General features: G+C 37.1%; 1 protein-coding gene across 1 annotated transcript in view; it reads left to right on the plus strand.

The window, feature by feature from the left end:
- LOC103034237 (collagen alpha-1(XXIII) chain) overlaps window positions 1-16,854 on the plus strand; it is a 136,150-nt gene that overhangs the window by 104,019 nt on the left and 15,277 nt on the right. The window contains exons 6-11 of the mRNA XM_049466174.1: window positions 5,110-5,136; window positions 6,630-6,656; window positions 8,562-8,588; window positions 8,816-8,842; window positions 11,745-11,804; window positions 14,323-14,439. Coding sequence (XP_049322131.1) covers window positions 5,110-5,136; window positions 6,630-6,656; window positions 8,562-8,588; window positions 8,816-8,842; window positions 11,745-11,804; window positions 14,323-14,439 — 285 coding nt within the window. The remainder of the gene's footprint in view (window positions 1-5,109; window positions 5,137-6,629; window positions 6,657-8,561; window positions 8,589-8,815; window positions 8,843-11,744; window positions 11,805-14,322; window positions 14,440-16,854) is intronic.

Genomic DNA, 16,854 nt, shown 5'->3' on the forward strand with positions numbered 1-16,854 from the left:
TGTTAAATAAACATTCTTTGCCAATAAATAAGTACATTTGGGTGTTGTCACACAAAAATCACCCAAATAGTCTCATGTTTTGCTTTAAAACCCTATTGGATTTACATTGTTTTAATATTTCATGATGAATGGACAAATAAAAATGCTTTAAAATTACTTTTAAATATTCTATTCTATATTATATGAATATAGTTAACATTTAGGTTATATTTGTTATTTATTTTATTGTTATTTATTGATCTTTTTTCTGTGTGGTGTCGTTCTGTGGATGTGTTTGTTATTTAATTGGTGGGACATTAAAGGTTTATTCTATGTATTCTATTATATTCTATTATAATTAAGAATTACAATATATTACATATATAATTTAGTTTGTAATACTTTGGAGATATGCATTTTAGTTTGACAATGACACAATAGAGAAGGCACCAGGGCACAGTCACAGTTTAAAAAAAATAAAAAATTGGACAATTGTCTGAGTAAGTGTTCACAGGTATAACCTCCTCCGAAAACACTTATATACACTATATATCCAAATGTTATTGAACACTCCTTATAACCATTGCATTTAGCTATTTTAAATTGCACCCATTATATACAATATGCATCCAGTTCATATTGTCACTGTTCCAAAGAAAAATGCATCACTATAATAGTGAATGTATAGTGGAATAAAAAACACATCTTAACATTGTATGGGATTCATTATAAAATATTTTATTCCAAGTATTTTGGAGCATTTCTATTGGTTCATTCATCAGGAACTGCTTTTGACGACAATGTATAGGACAATTTCTGCGTTCAAGTGATAAACATGTGACAATATGCAAAATGCAGCTTGTCAATAGATTAAGACTCTCTGAAGAGGATAAAAAACTAAGTAGAGGGGTTTAAAGCTCCACAGCTCAATGTACTGTCACACAGTAGAACTGTTTTCTCTGGAATGATGGCGCTCCATCCAGTACTGTTGGAATGAGACAGGTGGGTGCTGATAATCCCACAGCTTGTCCTACTAATACTGTTATCACTGAATGCATTCAAATCTATGCTCCACAATCTAGTAGAAAGCCTTCTGAAGAAACCGCATAGAAGCAGTTGTCCCAATACTTTTGTCCATATAGTGTATGTACACATTAAGGCAGGAACATGGTGACAGAGATGAAAAGGGTTTGGTGTGAAATTTATCATTGTAGAGAAATGTACTGGGTCGGACTGGTTCACAGTGGTGGTGATAGGAAGCAGATATCTGAAGTGTTTAATTAAGTCATTACAATGAACTGTTATGAATGTGGAGCCTAAAGCCTCGTTTTAAGAGCATCTTTCACATTAAACATTTTAAAGCTATTACATTGGAGAAGCATGAACAGGGTGTTGTAAGGCAAAATATTATTATTTTTTTGTTTACAAATGTACCTCTATTATTAAATATTGCCATTAATAAAACAAAGCTCAGGAGGCATGTGCAGGTCCAGTGAGGGTTTTCGATAGCAATTTGAATTGCTTTGGCTGGCTTTTTTGACCCCTGGTTGCCATCACCACCACTGTCAATAATTTCTTTACAATAAACCAACCAACAACTCTAAACAGCTCATTTCAAATTTCAAAGATGTGAATCTTGCGGTTAATGTCATAGTTTAACGATGAGTGGACATCATTAAAATTAAATGATTGGAAAAAATATTTTTATTGACTATTATTTTATTGAGTTTGACATTTTTGTTGTATTTAAGTTGTGTTAGTTTAATTTATTCTATAAGCAGAATAATAAGATTTATCAATGAATGACATTGTATCTGAGTGCAGGAAGTGTAAACCACTCTGAGGTTTCAAATATTGCCTGCACACATGTATCATCATATTCACTCATTAAAATCCATCTCGAATGCTCAAACCGCATCAGCATAGTGTAATTATAATCAGTAGGATAATTACTAACCACATGCTTCAGCATAACATCAGCTTCGCACTAATGCAACTAATCCACATAGACTGCCTGTTCTTTCCAATGCAGAATGTCTTTCTGCCGTCAGCAGAGGAGTCAGTTGTAAGCAGTCTTTTAGGGATAGTAGGCCGAGGCTCCAGATGCGGCTGGCTGCATGCTTTGGCAGCCCCCGCACCGCTGTAGTATCAACATAGAAACACGCGACTGTGTGAAGTCCCTCCAAGCATAACAACGGAGCCAGAGTGCACCGCGCTCGGCGCTGAGCCACATGTGAACTTCTAGCTCGCTCTCTCTCAGAAAACCATCACAACACACACCGTCCATCTCTCCTGCTCAGTCTGAATCTGCACATCTGCATCCCCTCGCTCCTTCTCTCTCTTTTCTCCATCTCTTACTCCCCCTGTGCTTTCTTGCCTGCCCTCATGGGTTTGGCAACACACAGCAGTGGCTCACATGTTGGAGCTGTGTGATGCAGCTGGGGAGAAGTGAGCTTTCAGGAGACGTTTATTTCTTTTTTTTAAAAACATATTTCACACATTTATGTCTCAGATTAGACATAGTTTTTCCCCTGCCTGCTTTTAAGACACATTGGTATTTCCATATGTGTGAAGACTCAGACTGATTGAATAAAACTCTACTAAACTCAGTTCAAAATCCACACAACTCAATTCAAAACAGTCTGTTCTGTTTTATTTCAAAAGCTATTTTTCTTATATTATAAAGCAGCTTTACACAAATCTGGGTCTGAAGTTTTAATGAGCAAACCCAGAGAAGATGTAATATATTGGACATTGAGAGGAACCAAAACTCAAACAAACCACAGACAGGAGCAAAGTAATGAAAAACAAAAAAAACTCTTCTAAAGAAGGAAACTGTAAAAGCATGATAAACAAAGTCTTAATAGAAAAACCCTATAAGAGCATTATAAAGGACTGTTTAGAAAGACCTAAAACAAAGAAAACAGAAAGAGATATTTCTCTAAGAACACAAGGAACCAAGACTCAAAAACATATTCCTCTATAAACAGGAGGAAGATAAACTCAAAAGCATATTCCTCTAAGAACAGAACAAAGCAAGACTCAAAAACATATTCCTCTAAGAACAGGAGAAAGCTAAACTCAAAAGCATATTTCTCTAAGAACGCAAGGAACCAAGTCTCAAAAACTTATTTCTCTAAGATCAGGAGAAAGCTAAACTCAAAAGCATATTTCTCTAAGAACACAAGGAACCAAGATTCAAAGGCATATTCCACTAAGAACATGAGAAGCCAAGATTCAAAGGCATATTCCTCTAAGAATAGGAGGAACCAAGACTCAAAAGCATTTTTCTCTAAGAACACAAGGAACCGAGAGTCAAAATAAATTTTCTCTAAGAACATGAGGAACCAAGACTCAAAAGCATAATCCTCTAAGGACACAAGGAACCAAGACTTAAAAACATATTCCTCTAAGATCAGGAGAAAGCTAAACTCAAAAGCATATTTATCTAAGAGCACAAGGAACCAAGACTCAAAGGCATATTCCACTAAGAACATGAGAAGCCAAGACTCAAAGGCATATTCTTCTAAGAATAGGAGGAACCGAGAGTCAAAATAAATTTTCTCTAAGAACATGAGGAACCAAGACTCGAAAGCATAATCATCCAAGAACACAAAGAACCAAGACTCGAAAGCATATTCCTCTAAGAACACAAGGAAACAGTACTTGAATACAGTTTTCTGTAAGAACATGAGGAACCAAGACGCAAAAGCATATTCCTCTAACACAAGGAACCAAGGCTCATAAGCAATTTTCTCTAAGGACACATAAACAATTCTCAAATACTTTAAGGGACATCGATTTAAATGAAGAAACTCTGATAATCAAAACCCAAGATTCAAAAAGGAAACCTGAAGAATATGAAGAACTAACACACAAAAAGCTCTCTATGATCAGGAAGAACAAAGCAAAAATAAAAAGAAACAACTTTTTATAAACATGATGTAATACAGTTGATAGGAACTAGGATGCAGAAGGAGAAGAACTCCTTCTAGATTCCAGTGCAAAAACTCTTTAAAAACTAATTAGAAAGGATAAATTCTCTAAAAGCATGAGGAGGACTATACTCTCTAAGAGCATGGGAAAGAACCACTGAGATGCAAACAAAAAAATCTGTGGCACAAACTTATGTAACCTATGTCAATTATGATTAAACCTGGATAAGAGACATAAATCAATTACTCCTGTTATAGGTAGATCATTTATGGTTAATAAAGCATGCCTTAGGCTTTTCAATCTGCATATGTGATTTACAATTCCACATATGAGATTTTGTTAGCTTAAGTGGCCATAATAAAAGTGATGCAGGTTATTGCACTTTGAGTGGAGGAGATGTTGGAAACTGCCAATAATTAATTTATTTAATGAAACCAGATTTTATTCATGTTTTTTTAAATATTTTTTATATTTAGCAATATTTGTTTTATTTATAAGGCCATTGCTGAAATGTATGTTCAGACTACAAGGAATACAAATCCTATTCCTTTCATAAGCTTTTAATATTTTTTCAGTTGCTTTAAATGTCAGACAGGACCATTTGCTGACCATTTAAAGTCAGTGAATAGTGTTTCAGCACCCCGGTAGAGTGGACAGCGACCTCTCTGGCCTGCGTTATGAGCATGAGTCTGAAATGATGGATTGAGCTTTCATTAAGTGAGATGATCTAATGTGTGTTGTGGGTTAGTCTGGAACCGTATCGTACTGATGCTATCTGTATCAGTTTGCAGTTTCTGTCTGAAGATGACTTACTTCCCAGATTTGGCTCCATAGTTCTCCTTTTGCTCAGTTCCTCCGCAGGTCTCGTTCATTTCTCTCTCCATCTCAATCATTCAGTTTTCCAACCACTCTAAGAGCACCACTGCCCTCAGTCTGTCATTTTTAATTACGTGTGGCGTGTATAGCCAAATCTTCTTCAAAGAACTCTCACAGCTCATTTTTTCCGAAGCATCTTCTTTCCAGAACTGTCACATCAGATTTTTAAATGACATTTTCCAAAGTTTGGTCTGCGTTTCACAGCCATCATTCTTATTTCTTATAGCTGTGAGATGACCTCAAAACATGCGTGCATCTGATCCTCCAAACGTGTCATCCTCTGATGGATCTCTCTATCTCTTTTTCCCTCTCTTACAGGGTCCTCTGGGTATGGATGGTAAGCCTGTAAGTACTCCCATCTGTCACACAGCTTTAACCTACACCACCATATAACAGCAGGGAACGCTGCAGGCTAGACATGCGAGAGTCTTGGTGTGTTTCCTATCAGTCTCTCACATCATTGATTTAACCTACTCTTGCTCCACCCACTGTTGTAAGGTTGAGCTTTACTGATCATTAATAAAATCACAATAAACCGGATGAATCCTGTTTTAAACTGTAATTTTAGTCACAATTTTTTCCTCTTATTAACCATGACCTTTATTACGTTTAGACTTGGTAAAAACCAATTGTCTTTGTATTGTCATAGCAATGCAAAGTTGAGCTGAAAAACCACCTGTGGGTTTGTGGAGTTTAAGAGGTTGCAGCACTAAATTGCAAAGTGAACATTTCATGTTAGAGGTCATCTAAACTAATCAGGTTAAAATAACAGCAGTAAAGTGCCCACATGCTTATGTTAACCTGATCTAACTGGGCATAATAGCTTACTGTAAGCAGTATAACTATTTGTTTGTAGCCAGGTGAGAATGTAGTAGCTATTTATTTTGTTTATATTATATGAATATGCTTATCCAGTTTTTCCAGTTTAAAACAGTCTATCTAAATTACATTTTTTTCTTTTTGCATATGTTATCATGCTGGATTTGGGTTCTAGGTTATAGTCCCAGCACATCAATCATAGTAGTCACTTAAAACCCTCAAATAAGAATGAAAAAAATAACAAATAAGAATGAAAATAAAAACAAAACCAAAAAAAACAATAAAAATGTAACATCATAAATGAAATGTGATTTTCTGCATTGTGACAAAACCTTTGTGCAAAAACTGTATACAGTTTCCCCAACATTGAAGTAAAGTGAAGAAAAAAAAAACATTAAAGAACAATGTGAAATTATAATAAAAATATAATATTTTTCTTAATTTAGATGTCTACATTTAAAAGATAATAGATAATTAGGCAATATGTCATATAGTGTCAGAAACCTTTTCCTTTAAAGAAAATGTGTGATGGGTTATTTCTTTTACAATATTTGTGTGACTTTGAGCTTCTTTTACAGTGTCAGAATTTAAAGGCAGAGTACTTTTTTGGTTAATTTAACTTAGTTTATTCAAAAGTTCTCCTAACTCTTTTTTTTTAAGTTCTGTGTCTCAGTTAGCTTCAGTCATGTGATAAAGCATGGGGAAAGTTCTAACATGCTGATAATAAACAGTTAATAAATAAAGAGAAAGAGACCCAAGCTAAAATGTTTACTTAAAATATTTTAACTACACTAAAAAAACTTTTGACTGAAGTAAATCTTAAAAAATGCTCTGTCATTTATAGCATTTACAATTTACTTACCCTTGTGAATGTTATCTTCACATAACTAATGCAATTTAAAAAAAAGTGTGTCAGATTTAGTAAAGCTGAAGTAGGGTAAAATTCTGTAAATGTGATTTTTGCATGATTGTTCAGTGGTAAAGGCACACACAAATGACTATATTTGCTGTGTTTGCAGGGTCCTCCTGGTCTCAAGGGCAGCCCGGTATGTTCTCATATCTTCATCTTTCTCATTGTGGTTTTGTATAAATCCAAAATCTCATTTTAATGTAGTCATATTAAAATTCTCATTTCCTCTGTTCCTAATGAGGCAGTTATATATTCATTGCCAGCGGTAGTAAACTCTACCCTATTACCTCAGCACTGTGGGCCTGATATTTAGGAAACAGCGAGCTTCTGCTCCCTTTTACTTTCATTAGAGCGCTCCATCACCGTCCACATGCCTGTGTTTACATAGAGCCAGTGTGCCTGTCATGCCTCTGGAGAAATGAAGAATGGCTGGTTAAAAGGAGCCTCTTTAAAAAGCCATTAGAAGTAAGTCATAGCATAAACTTCTGAGTGGATAAATCTCCTTGAACTGTCTACATGCTCCACAAGCCTAACGTGAAAGCACTCGTGATTCTGAACGATAAGGAGACTCTGCTTCTAATGAGGCCCGAAATCGATGGCTGCTGTACAGCTAGACATGAGAAGGTTGGAGTCAGTGTGTTTATTATAGTAATGATTTAATGCTGCAGTCATTTTAGACAGGGTGGGCACTGAAACGCTCAGATTAGAAGCGAATTTGAATGTATTTATGATTGATTTTATTGCATTAGATGGTATCAGATTTTCAGTCCAGCACATGTGAACACACGTGGTATTAAGACATGCCGGAACGCGAAACATGTGCTGCAAGTCTACCTAGCACAAATACACTCCATCTGTGTGTAAGAGACACGGAAAAGATGAGCTCCACTTTGTGACGTACCTGGTCCTGCATTACCAGCTACATCACTTAACACTACATTAGGATAAGTGTTTAGTCAAGGTCACACTCAAACACAGATGCATATAGAGTTAAATTATGTGTAGCGTCTATGGTACAAGTGAAACTCTTGGACACACCTGATTGAATGCATGATCTGAATAATCGTAAAAACAGTTCAAAGTACCTGGAGGAAGCGTGGCTTCCGCAAAATACCGGTAACTGAAGTTTTCATGATCCACCGTAAAGTAATTCCACATTGTCGACTCTAAACTCCCTGCTTTGGTAACTTTGTTTGTTAATGTTTCTCACTGCTGCAGGCCATATGAATAATGCCTGTTTATGCTGCCTGTAAAACAACAGCACAGAAGTAACTAAAACAAAGGATTGAATTTGGACTTAAAATGAAATAACCAATACCATGTCCTCTTAAATAGAGTAGTAACAAAATAAAAATGTGGCTTAATGACAATCAAATAGATCAGACAGGAAATTCTACAAAATACAAATGCAGCCTGAAAAAAGTTGGGTCAGTATGAACAATGCTATTAAAATGAGGTTTTAAAAATTAACTTTAACTTTTTTTTTTATTTCCTTGCACACCTTATGAACCCATGCAACACTTTCTAAATAAAACATTAGGATGGTAAAGCTTTTACCACTTTAGAATGTTGCCATTCCTTCTCAGATCACTTAAAAGATGTTTTGGCACAAAGTATCCCAAGTGATAAAGTGTTTCAGGTGTTGTTTTGTTCTGTTCTTTATGCAAACATATTTAAGGTGTGCATTCCTTGTTGCACTTTCTATTTCAATTCTCTGTTGGGGACAGGTCAGCATTGCAGACAGGCAGGGAGACCTATACAGTACCTGTGCCATTTACTTCCACACCAATGTCTTTGTAATGTTTTGCAGCATGTGGTTTTGCATTGTCTTGTTAAAAAATATGTAAGGACACCCCTTGCAGCATATGTTGCGCTTAGCCATCCTGGCATTTGGATTTTTGCTGATAACAGACTTAATACTGAATAGAATACTACCGAATTATAAGGCTTTAGGAACAGGAGTGGACTTTTCACCACTAACTCTTGGATGGTATGGTGATAATGATATCTGTTATTTCACATCTGTATCTTCTCTTGCCAGGGGATGCCGGGGCCAAAAGGAGATAAGGTACGTGCACCACAGTTCAGAACGCATTCCAGCACGATATTTTCACAATTTACTACACCACTGAGGGATATCATCATTTTAGCTTAATGTGAGCCAGCCTTGAGATGCCCCAGTGCTTTCCGAGCACAACTTCAGGGCTTGAGCAGAGCGGATTACGCGTCGCTGTGTGCTGTTTATGTCAGATATGGTTGCACGTAAGTAACGGCTAATTGTTTTTCTCTCCACAGGGCGACCAGGGAGACATGGGGCCCAGGGTGAGTGTGCCAGAAACATCAAAAAACTAAAGCCATGCCCTGCAGCGCCAGTGAGCTCATACACCGCCAGGATCTGTGTAAATCTATGTATCAGTTTCATTCACCTTCATGCTGAGGAGCGGTGCTGGTGTGAATCGCATTTCCATGCTGACCTGAAGTCAGGTCATAGTTGCTCTTTGACTTGATTGCAGTTTGCAGACTTTGGATAGGAATGATCAACATTGATGTGAGAATCTTTGCAGATAGGACTTTGATAAGACCGGTCAATAATTGGATAAGCCTTATGTAGGAACAGTTAAGTTTGTTGGGTTAGACGATTGGTTTGTGGTTGGTAAGTGGATAGGATATGAGAGTACAGCCAAAATTGGAACAGGCAAGTTTGCGGATTGGACTTTTATAGGAACAGTTAAGATTGTAGATAGGACAAGGATAGGGACAGTCGCATTTAACTTTGATTGCAACAAGCATTCACTGTGGCATTGTTTCCATTAGCTTCTGCAATGTCACAAGATTTATTTCAATCCAGTGTTGCATTTATTTTTCACCAAGATCTCGCAGCATTGATGATGATAGAGTCTGACGGCTGCACAAAGTCTTCTCCAGCACATCCCAAAGATTCTCAATGAGGTTAAGATCTGGACTCTGTGGTGAACTCTCTCAATCCATGTGTGAAAATGATGACCTCATGCTCCCTGAATCACTCTTTCACAATTCCAGACCCATGAATCCTGGCATTGTCATCTTGGAATATGGCCGTGCTGTCAGGGAAGAAAAAATCCATTGATGGAATAACCTGGTCTATATTCAGTGTATTCAGGTAGTCAGCTGACCTCATTCTATCAGCACATACTGTTGCGGAACCTAAACCTGCAGACCAACTGCAGCATCAACCCACATCATTTACTTAGTTAAATCCAGATGATGACTTTATTTGGTCAGGCAGTCTACTTGTCCTCCTGATGGCTAGTGACTTCTCCTATTATCTCTCTATCATTCATTACATATATAATATTCTTTGGTTAATCAGGTATTAAAACTGTGTATACGCATCGTCTTTGTTCATCTCTGTCAGAACCACCACATTTGTGCAATTTAACCAAACTTCTTGTTTTCCACCTGCTATACCAGCACAGTTCAATTAGAAACAGGTGTTTAGAGTTTGGTTATGAACAGGTGGACAGGCCTTATGTGTGGTCTGCATTGTTTTTGCTTCAAAATAATCTGTTGACCAATAAAGCAAACAGGACCAATATAAAGAAAGGGTATAAAAAAGAACAATGGCTGCTCTGTGGGATGAATATAATGGTGTATTAGTGCTTTCTTTTCATCAGACAGTAAACTCTTTGCTTTGGCAGGAGGCTGTAATCCATAGGACGTATTAATGCTCCTTGGGGAGTCTAACTCTTTGACCTAGAAGCAGATACAAGCAGAATGTTTCTTTCCAGATGGCAGGGCTTACTTTGTACTGCAGGTGGGATGAGATGACCATTGACCTCAGCCTTATTCACATGGGTCATGAGAAGTTTCCTACTATATCTCGTTTACAATGTAGTTTTGATATAGCTAAGCTAAACACTGTGCAATGTAAAAATGTATATTAACTGTGAGAAGTACAAGTACATCAATGACCTGTTCAAATATGAACATGTACTGTCTTTATATGTAATAATACTACACTTTTCATTATATACTGGTTCATTTACATACTATACACTGCAAAAAAGTAAGTAAATCTCTGTATACAGTACATGCTACTGTAGTACTCAGTATATAATAAGGGGCCAGTTTCCCAGACAGAGATTAAGCATAGTAATTTACTATATATTTTTTTTAAATGTTGTGTAGTTCACTACTAGGCTCAATCCATAACTGGGAAACTGCTCTGAATATATAGTATCAGGAGAGCCTCTTAAAAATGTATTTTTAACCATAAATGGTTCTAACAGCAAAGATCTAAACACACGCCCCCAAAAATACCCAAAAGTATCAGCTTAATTTCCATAATGATTGTTATACTTAAATATACCCGAAATCATCTATACAACCTCACCAAACATCTCTTAAACATTAGAAAATATCCCTTTCTTTATAACTAAACACAAATCCCAAACAACCACAAGAATCCTGCAATTATTACATTGTCACAGTACTTTACAATTACAAAATATAACAGTATTGCTCTGTTTTTGACAGATTTTCATTTTCATGATTTTTAACTAGAACTTTCTTTTTTCACAGTTAGTTTTATTAAATTGCCAAGTAATGTTCTCAAAAAACTATGTATTCTTGTCATTTAAATGTTATTTTCCAAGGAAAGTTTTAATAGGGAAAATACTGTAAAAGTTACATAGGAAAGCCCATGCTGGATCAAGCAGAAAGGCAAGATGCTGTGTGCTCACTTTTCATGCCTTTTTTTTAGATTTTTGTTGGTTGCAAGTTTATCATGGGTATTGCAGTGCCAACTATTAGAGCACCAAAAGCCACTGGTATTTTGGGAAAGAAATCAAACTTCTCCTGGGAAAGCGTTACCTTTCTTTATGAATCCCTTTCCTTCCCGACTGCAACTCTAAATAGAAACCTCATGGGCTAATGTGCTCCAATGAAAGGTAATCATATCCAGAAGCGCGTGGAGCCAATATACCCAGGATGTCTATGAGAGTCCTCTCGTTGTTTGTTGGTTGGAAAAGTAGGTCAGTGCGAATTACATCCGCACAGAAGAGGCATAAAAAAACACTGCCTCTCAGAACAAAATCAACTCATTCGTTCCGCATGTGTGTTCCAACAACATCCCTCCTTTCTGTCCTCTCACATCATCACTAAATCTGCTCTTCTGCCTCTTCTGTGTTTGTTTCCTCCCGTCCCGTCATCATATCACTCCTGGATCCCCCCTCTGACCTCCCAGGGCCTTCCAGCATACGCTGCCTCCGCAGGCCTGCTCAGTAATCAGATTCTCACAGTCAAGGTTTGTCCCTCTCCGACCACCAACCCTCCTCACCCACGGCCTGCACCACCACAGTCGCCTCGAGTCTGTCTCAGCAACGGTGTTTCTGAATGCCTAGACTCTGGTGCTTTTCTTTTATTCTTCCTTTCTATTTTACATGATGTAAGTTTTATTTAAGATGGATTAACTTTACCTATGGAGATGCTATAATTTAGGGATCACCTATGAGATTTGAGGTTTTAATTGACTAGGAATAAAAATCTAATGAAAAAAAATGAATAAAAACAAATTAAATTTGAATTTAAAACAATAAACTAAACTCATTCTTAAGCATAGTTTGAGCTAACTCAAATTAGTTTAGTCAAAGTTCAAGGACTTCTAATCCTCATCGAGGAGGGTTACAGAATTCACACTTTCAATCTTTTGACAAGGCAGTTGGACAGCAGTTAGACAGTTGCACCACTGTTGAGCTAAGAGACCATGCAAATGTTTGGGTCTAGAGCGGAACTGCCTGTTCATCAACTGTCAGGAGGTCGCAAGTTTAAACCAGCAAGGTCTCTCCATTATAAAAAGCCTCCTAGTCTGGAGACATCATGTGATATGGGATTTCTAACCTGCAGATAGAAATAAACAGGTACAAAATTAAATTAAAACACAGACAGAATCATACAAAATATTTCATCAGTCTCAGTTGCAGCTCATTTACTAATGTTTCTGAGTTGCGTTGTAAAAAGTGTGCAGTAGGAGTACCTTAAACTAAACTGAACTTGAGTTAGTTTAAAAAATGCTCTTTAATCAGTTACTTTATCAATTTGTCCTGCCTTTGAATTATTAATAGTGTATGTTTAAATTTGCATAACTTAAGTATGTCAATTGCTTGCAAGTCAATTAAATGTGATCAACACAAAAAAATTGAATTAATATTAATTTGATTGATATTGAGTTACAGCAGCAGCCGGAGTCAGAGAGAGCACAATTTGCCATGCTCTCTCTGGGTGGCTCTCTCTGAGACTGACTTTTTGCAGTCAGTCGACCCTCCAGCAAATCTCTGTTGGTGAGACAAATCTAACTCCAATGGAACTTAAGTCACTTTAGCTTAAATGTTCTTCTCCAAATGTCCTTCTAGACTAGCTATTGCTTCTGTTCTGCTCTTCTTCTTCTTCTTCTTCTTCTTTGCATTCTTTGCTTCATTTTCTTGTCTTCTTGTCTCTTCACTGATGCTGTCAGATGATTTTTCCACACTATGAACATAGCTTCCTCTCAGCCACAGCTGACCACCACAATTTTCACAGACGTCTCTTCAAGGTACACCAAAAGCCTCAAACATCACATACATCAACTTTTATCCCACCTCTCTCGTCTCTCTCTCTCTCTCTCTCTCTCTCTCTCTCTCCCTTTTTTTCCTCTTTCTCTCTCTTTCTTTTTGTTCATTTCTCTTCCCTGCTTCTTCTGCCATGGCTTTCTCTTTCTCTGTTTTCTCACATCTCGCATGTGTCCTTGGCCTTGATACCCTACAATTAGCTCCTGTAGCACTCTGGGCTGTTAACATGCATGCCAGCTTTGAAATAAGAGAAATAAGAGTGTGAGCAGTGTGCAAGAGAGAGAGAGCGAAAGAGAGAGACAGCCAACAATATATCCCGTAGCATGGATAAATGCTTTGTTTATAGACATTAAGAGAGGGAAACATTCCACCCAAACCACAGCTAATAACTGAACCAAAATAGACTTTTTTCGGCTTGGCAGCTACATAGGCTAAAATTGAGCTATTTTTATATAAACCCACAGCCTTGAACTAACTCTCTCTCTCTTTCGGTGTGACTGTTCAGTTTGCCAGCAGCCTCCGCTCTCTCCATGGGGCTTTTAGAGCTGCCATCCCCACATGCCTTTTAAACCAGCCAATTTTGGGGGGACTGGCCACTAATGCCAAAACCTCTCAGCCTCATTATGCATGGATTATCACTGAGATAAAATGAATACATCACGAAAACTAGTATGAAACATGAATCACTTGCGGTAAAGCTAAGAATGTCTGTTTCACTAACATTAATGTGCAAAAATAAAACAAAAGGAGATCTCTGAGCAATTTTAAGCCTGTTTAGATGAGTGTTATTTTTTACATTCCATTCAGAAACAATTTAAATTTTGCATCCCTCTCTTTTTTTCCTATTTTTCAATCTATCTGCCTTTTCCTTTTTGAAAAAAACTCTGTAACCCTTTATTTCTTACCTGTCTATTTTCATCTCTCACTTGTCTTTGTTTCTTTCCCTCTCTTCTTATCACTCTTGGTATCCTTATCTTTGTTTCTTTCTACTCTTCCTCAATGCTTTTCTATATTTTTCTATATTTTCTTCTTCTCTATATTTTTCTCTCACCTCTCTTTATTACTTTCTTTTTCTTCCTCAATCCCTATGTTTTTCTTTCCCGTTTCCTCTCACTTGTTTCTTCCTCATTCTAACTCTATTTCTTTCTTTTATGGTTTCTCTTTCTTACTCTTTCTCTCTCTTTCTCTCTGTCTTTCTCTCTCTCTTTCTGTAATTAGGGTGATCAAGGTCAGGCGGGGCCTCCAGGTCCCCCAGGGCCTCCCGGAGCACCTGGCCCCAGAGGGCCTCCTGGAAACACAGGCAGAGATGGACCCCATGGCCACCCAGGAGAACCGGTAGGAGAGCCAAAATGCACACACACACACACATAGACATGCACTGTCAGTGATGAGCTCAGTCGAGTTGTGTGACTCAGACACACGTGGAGGACTCCCCTCTTGCTTCAGCAGGTGCAGATCTTCTCACAGTGACACTGTATACAGCAGTTAGTCTTCTGCTCAGAGCTGGGTTCATATGGGTTCATCATCATCACTGCTGCAGCAATTTGATGGTGTGGTTTAGAGTTTAGGCCATTTGACTTTGAACAATGAACCAAGCTTCCTAACAATGGGGACAGGAATTTTATACACATTATAGCATCACCAGGGTGAAGTAACAAGGACAGGTCATATTTCCATTGAGCAAAACTATACATATATATATATATATATAAGAGAGATCAGCAGTGGTTCACTTATTAAATGGCCACTCACTTTTGGAGACCCTTGTTCACCCTCCAACTCCATATCAAGGAGGTGAATAACACTTCACCACAACTAAATCCCATTTATTTAAACAAACACCTATAACACCCCCAAATAATCCTACCAAAAAAGAAAGAACATTCACAGATCATGCCTGGAAGCTTCTTAGTGCCGTTACATTCAGTATTGTCATGCAAAATATATTATAATCTCTTTATGTTTTAAAAATTGTAACCTTTACTGCCAACATACTTCTCTGCATCCATTACATTGACACTGTCTCCATAATTTCCAGTGGTGCTGCTCTATTCTGTCAGTCTCTGTAAGCTTTCTGTGTCTATATTTGTACTGAAGGTCGAGCATAAATAAGTCTTTACTTTTCAGTGGTAGTCAGTTTGGGGTATTGCTATTGGTCCATTAAAAAAATATTGTATATGAATGTATACAGTTTTACCTTTAGCCCATGATAGCTAATGCATTTGTGGTGTTCTATGCAGTATTATATATATATATATATATATATATATATATATATATATATATATATATATATATATATATATATATATAATAAAGTCATAACAATAAACTTGTATTTCCTGTTTAGGACTTAAATGTACAGTGTTTCCTATAGGTGTATTATACCTGTATTTTTAACAAGTAGCTCTACAGTGGGCTGAGGTGGTCAGCCGTCAGTTAGGCGTCAAAAATATAAAGCATTTGAAGCTACCTAACCAGTTACACATGTACTAAAGATGACACAATTATGTACAATTATGCTTGTTTGTTCAGTGCTGTTTAGGTCTGGGCCAAAGGGCAATGTAATAGGATCTCAGTGTCGACTAACAAGTGACCTACTGACCATGCATCAAAGGTGATAACAGCCATGCTGGCACAGAGCATTAGAAGGAACCAATTTAACTGTGTGTAAATAACAACTTGCTAAGTAATGCACATTAAACATTGCTATTCATATATACCATATGTAAACAGTGATTCATTAGACTAAGATACAATGTTAAAAATAAAGATGCTTTAAGAGTTGCACAAAGATTTTAATGCCACAAAATAATTACTTTTAGTTCTTTTAAGAACCGTGTTTGTAAAAGAGATGTGGGGGTGGAAAGAACCTTTTAAGGAATTAAAGAAGCTTTACTCGATTTAAAGGATCCCATGATAATTTAAGGGTTCCTCGCACACACACATGGTTCAATATGGTTTTTCTATGGCATCACTCCCAGAGCCCGTTGTAGCACTCTTACTTTTAGGAGTGTAGTATAAATTATCCTCTACTCTATGTTGGAGGGTTTACCAAAGGCATTTATAGCTTAATTTCATAGCACCTAGTTCTTTCATTTCAGGCAATGATCCCAAACCCTGGTGATGGAGACCCACAGTACAAGACATTTTAGTGCTTTACCTGCTTAAAGCATACAAGCCTTTCATTATCTTAAGTCCTTATTAACTCCTAACTCAACTTTGCTGAAAAATCCAGCTCTTATAGGTATTCTGTTTCTGATGGTCTATGCTGATTTTTGATGGTCAAGGTGATTGACCAACATGATGTATATTACATTAGATTATGGTCCTCCTTGACCATGAAAAATCCATACTGAGTTTTGAGTAGCTTTCTGTTTTTTTTTATTAGACCACATAATGGAGAATGCAGCTGTATTTTCGTTAAATCTTCTTATAAACTGGAGCAATGTTTAAAATAACAGTGCATAACAGTTTGTGTGTCTGATTTGAATCTAAATGATTCTATTTCTTCTGATATGTCCCGCTCACCCCTCCTGGGAACTCTCCTAAAAATTCAGTACACTTTTGGTTTTCAAGGAATGATGGTGTGGCTGGATTAGTTGGGTGCTCAGCGTCCCTAAAATGTTGATCCTATGATCGCCCCTGCTGATCAATCACCTTAACCAGATTGACCACTTTGACGTGGTCCCTGTTAAATTATCAGTTTTTTTCTGCCAATTGTAATAAAATCTAACCATAAAATATAAA

This window comes from Astyanax mexicanus, chromosome 17, assembly GCF_023375975.1.
Source record: "Astyanax mexicanus isolate ESR-SI-001 chromosome 17, AstMex3_surface, whole genome shotgun sequence".
In the NCBI taxonomy this organism is placed as follows: Eukaryota; Metazoa; Chordata; class Actinopteri; order Characiformes; family Acestrorhamphidae; genus Astyanax; species Astyanax mexicanus.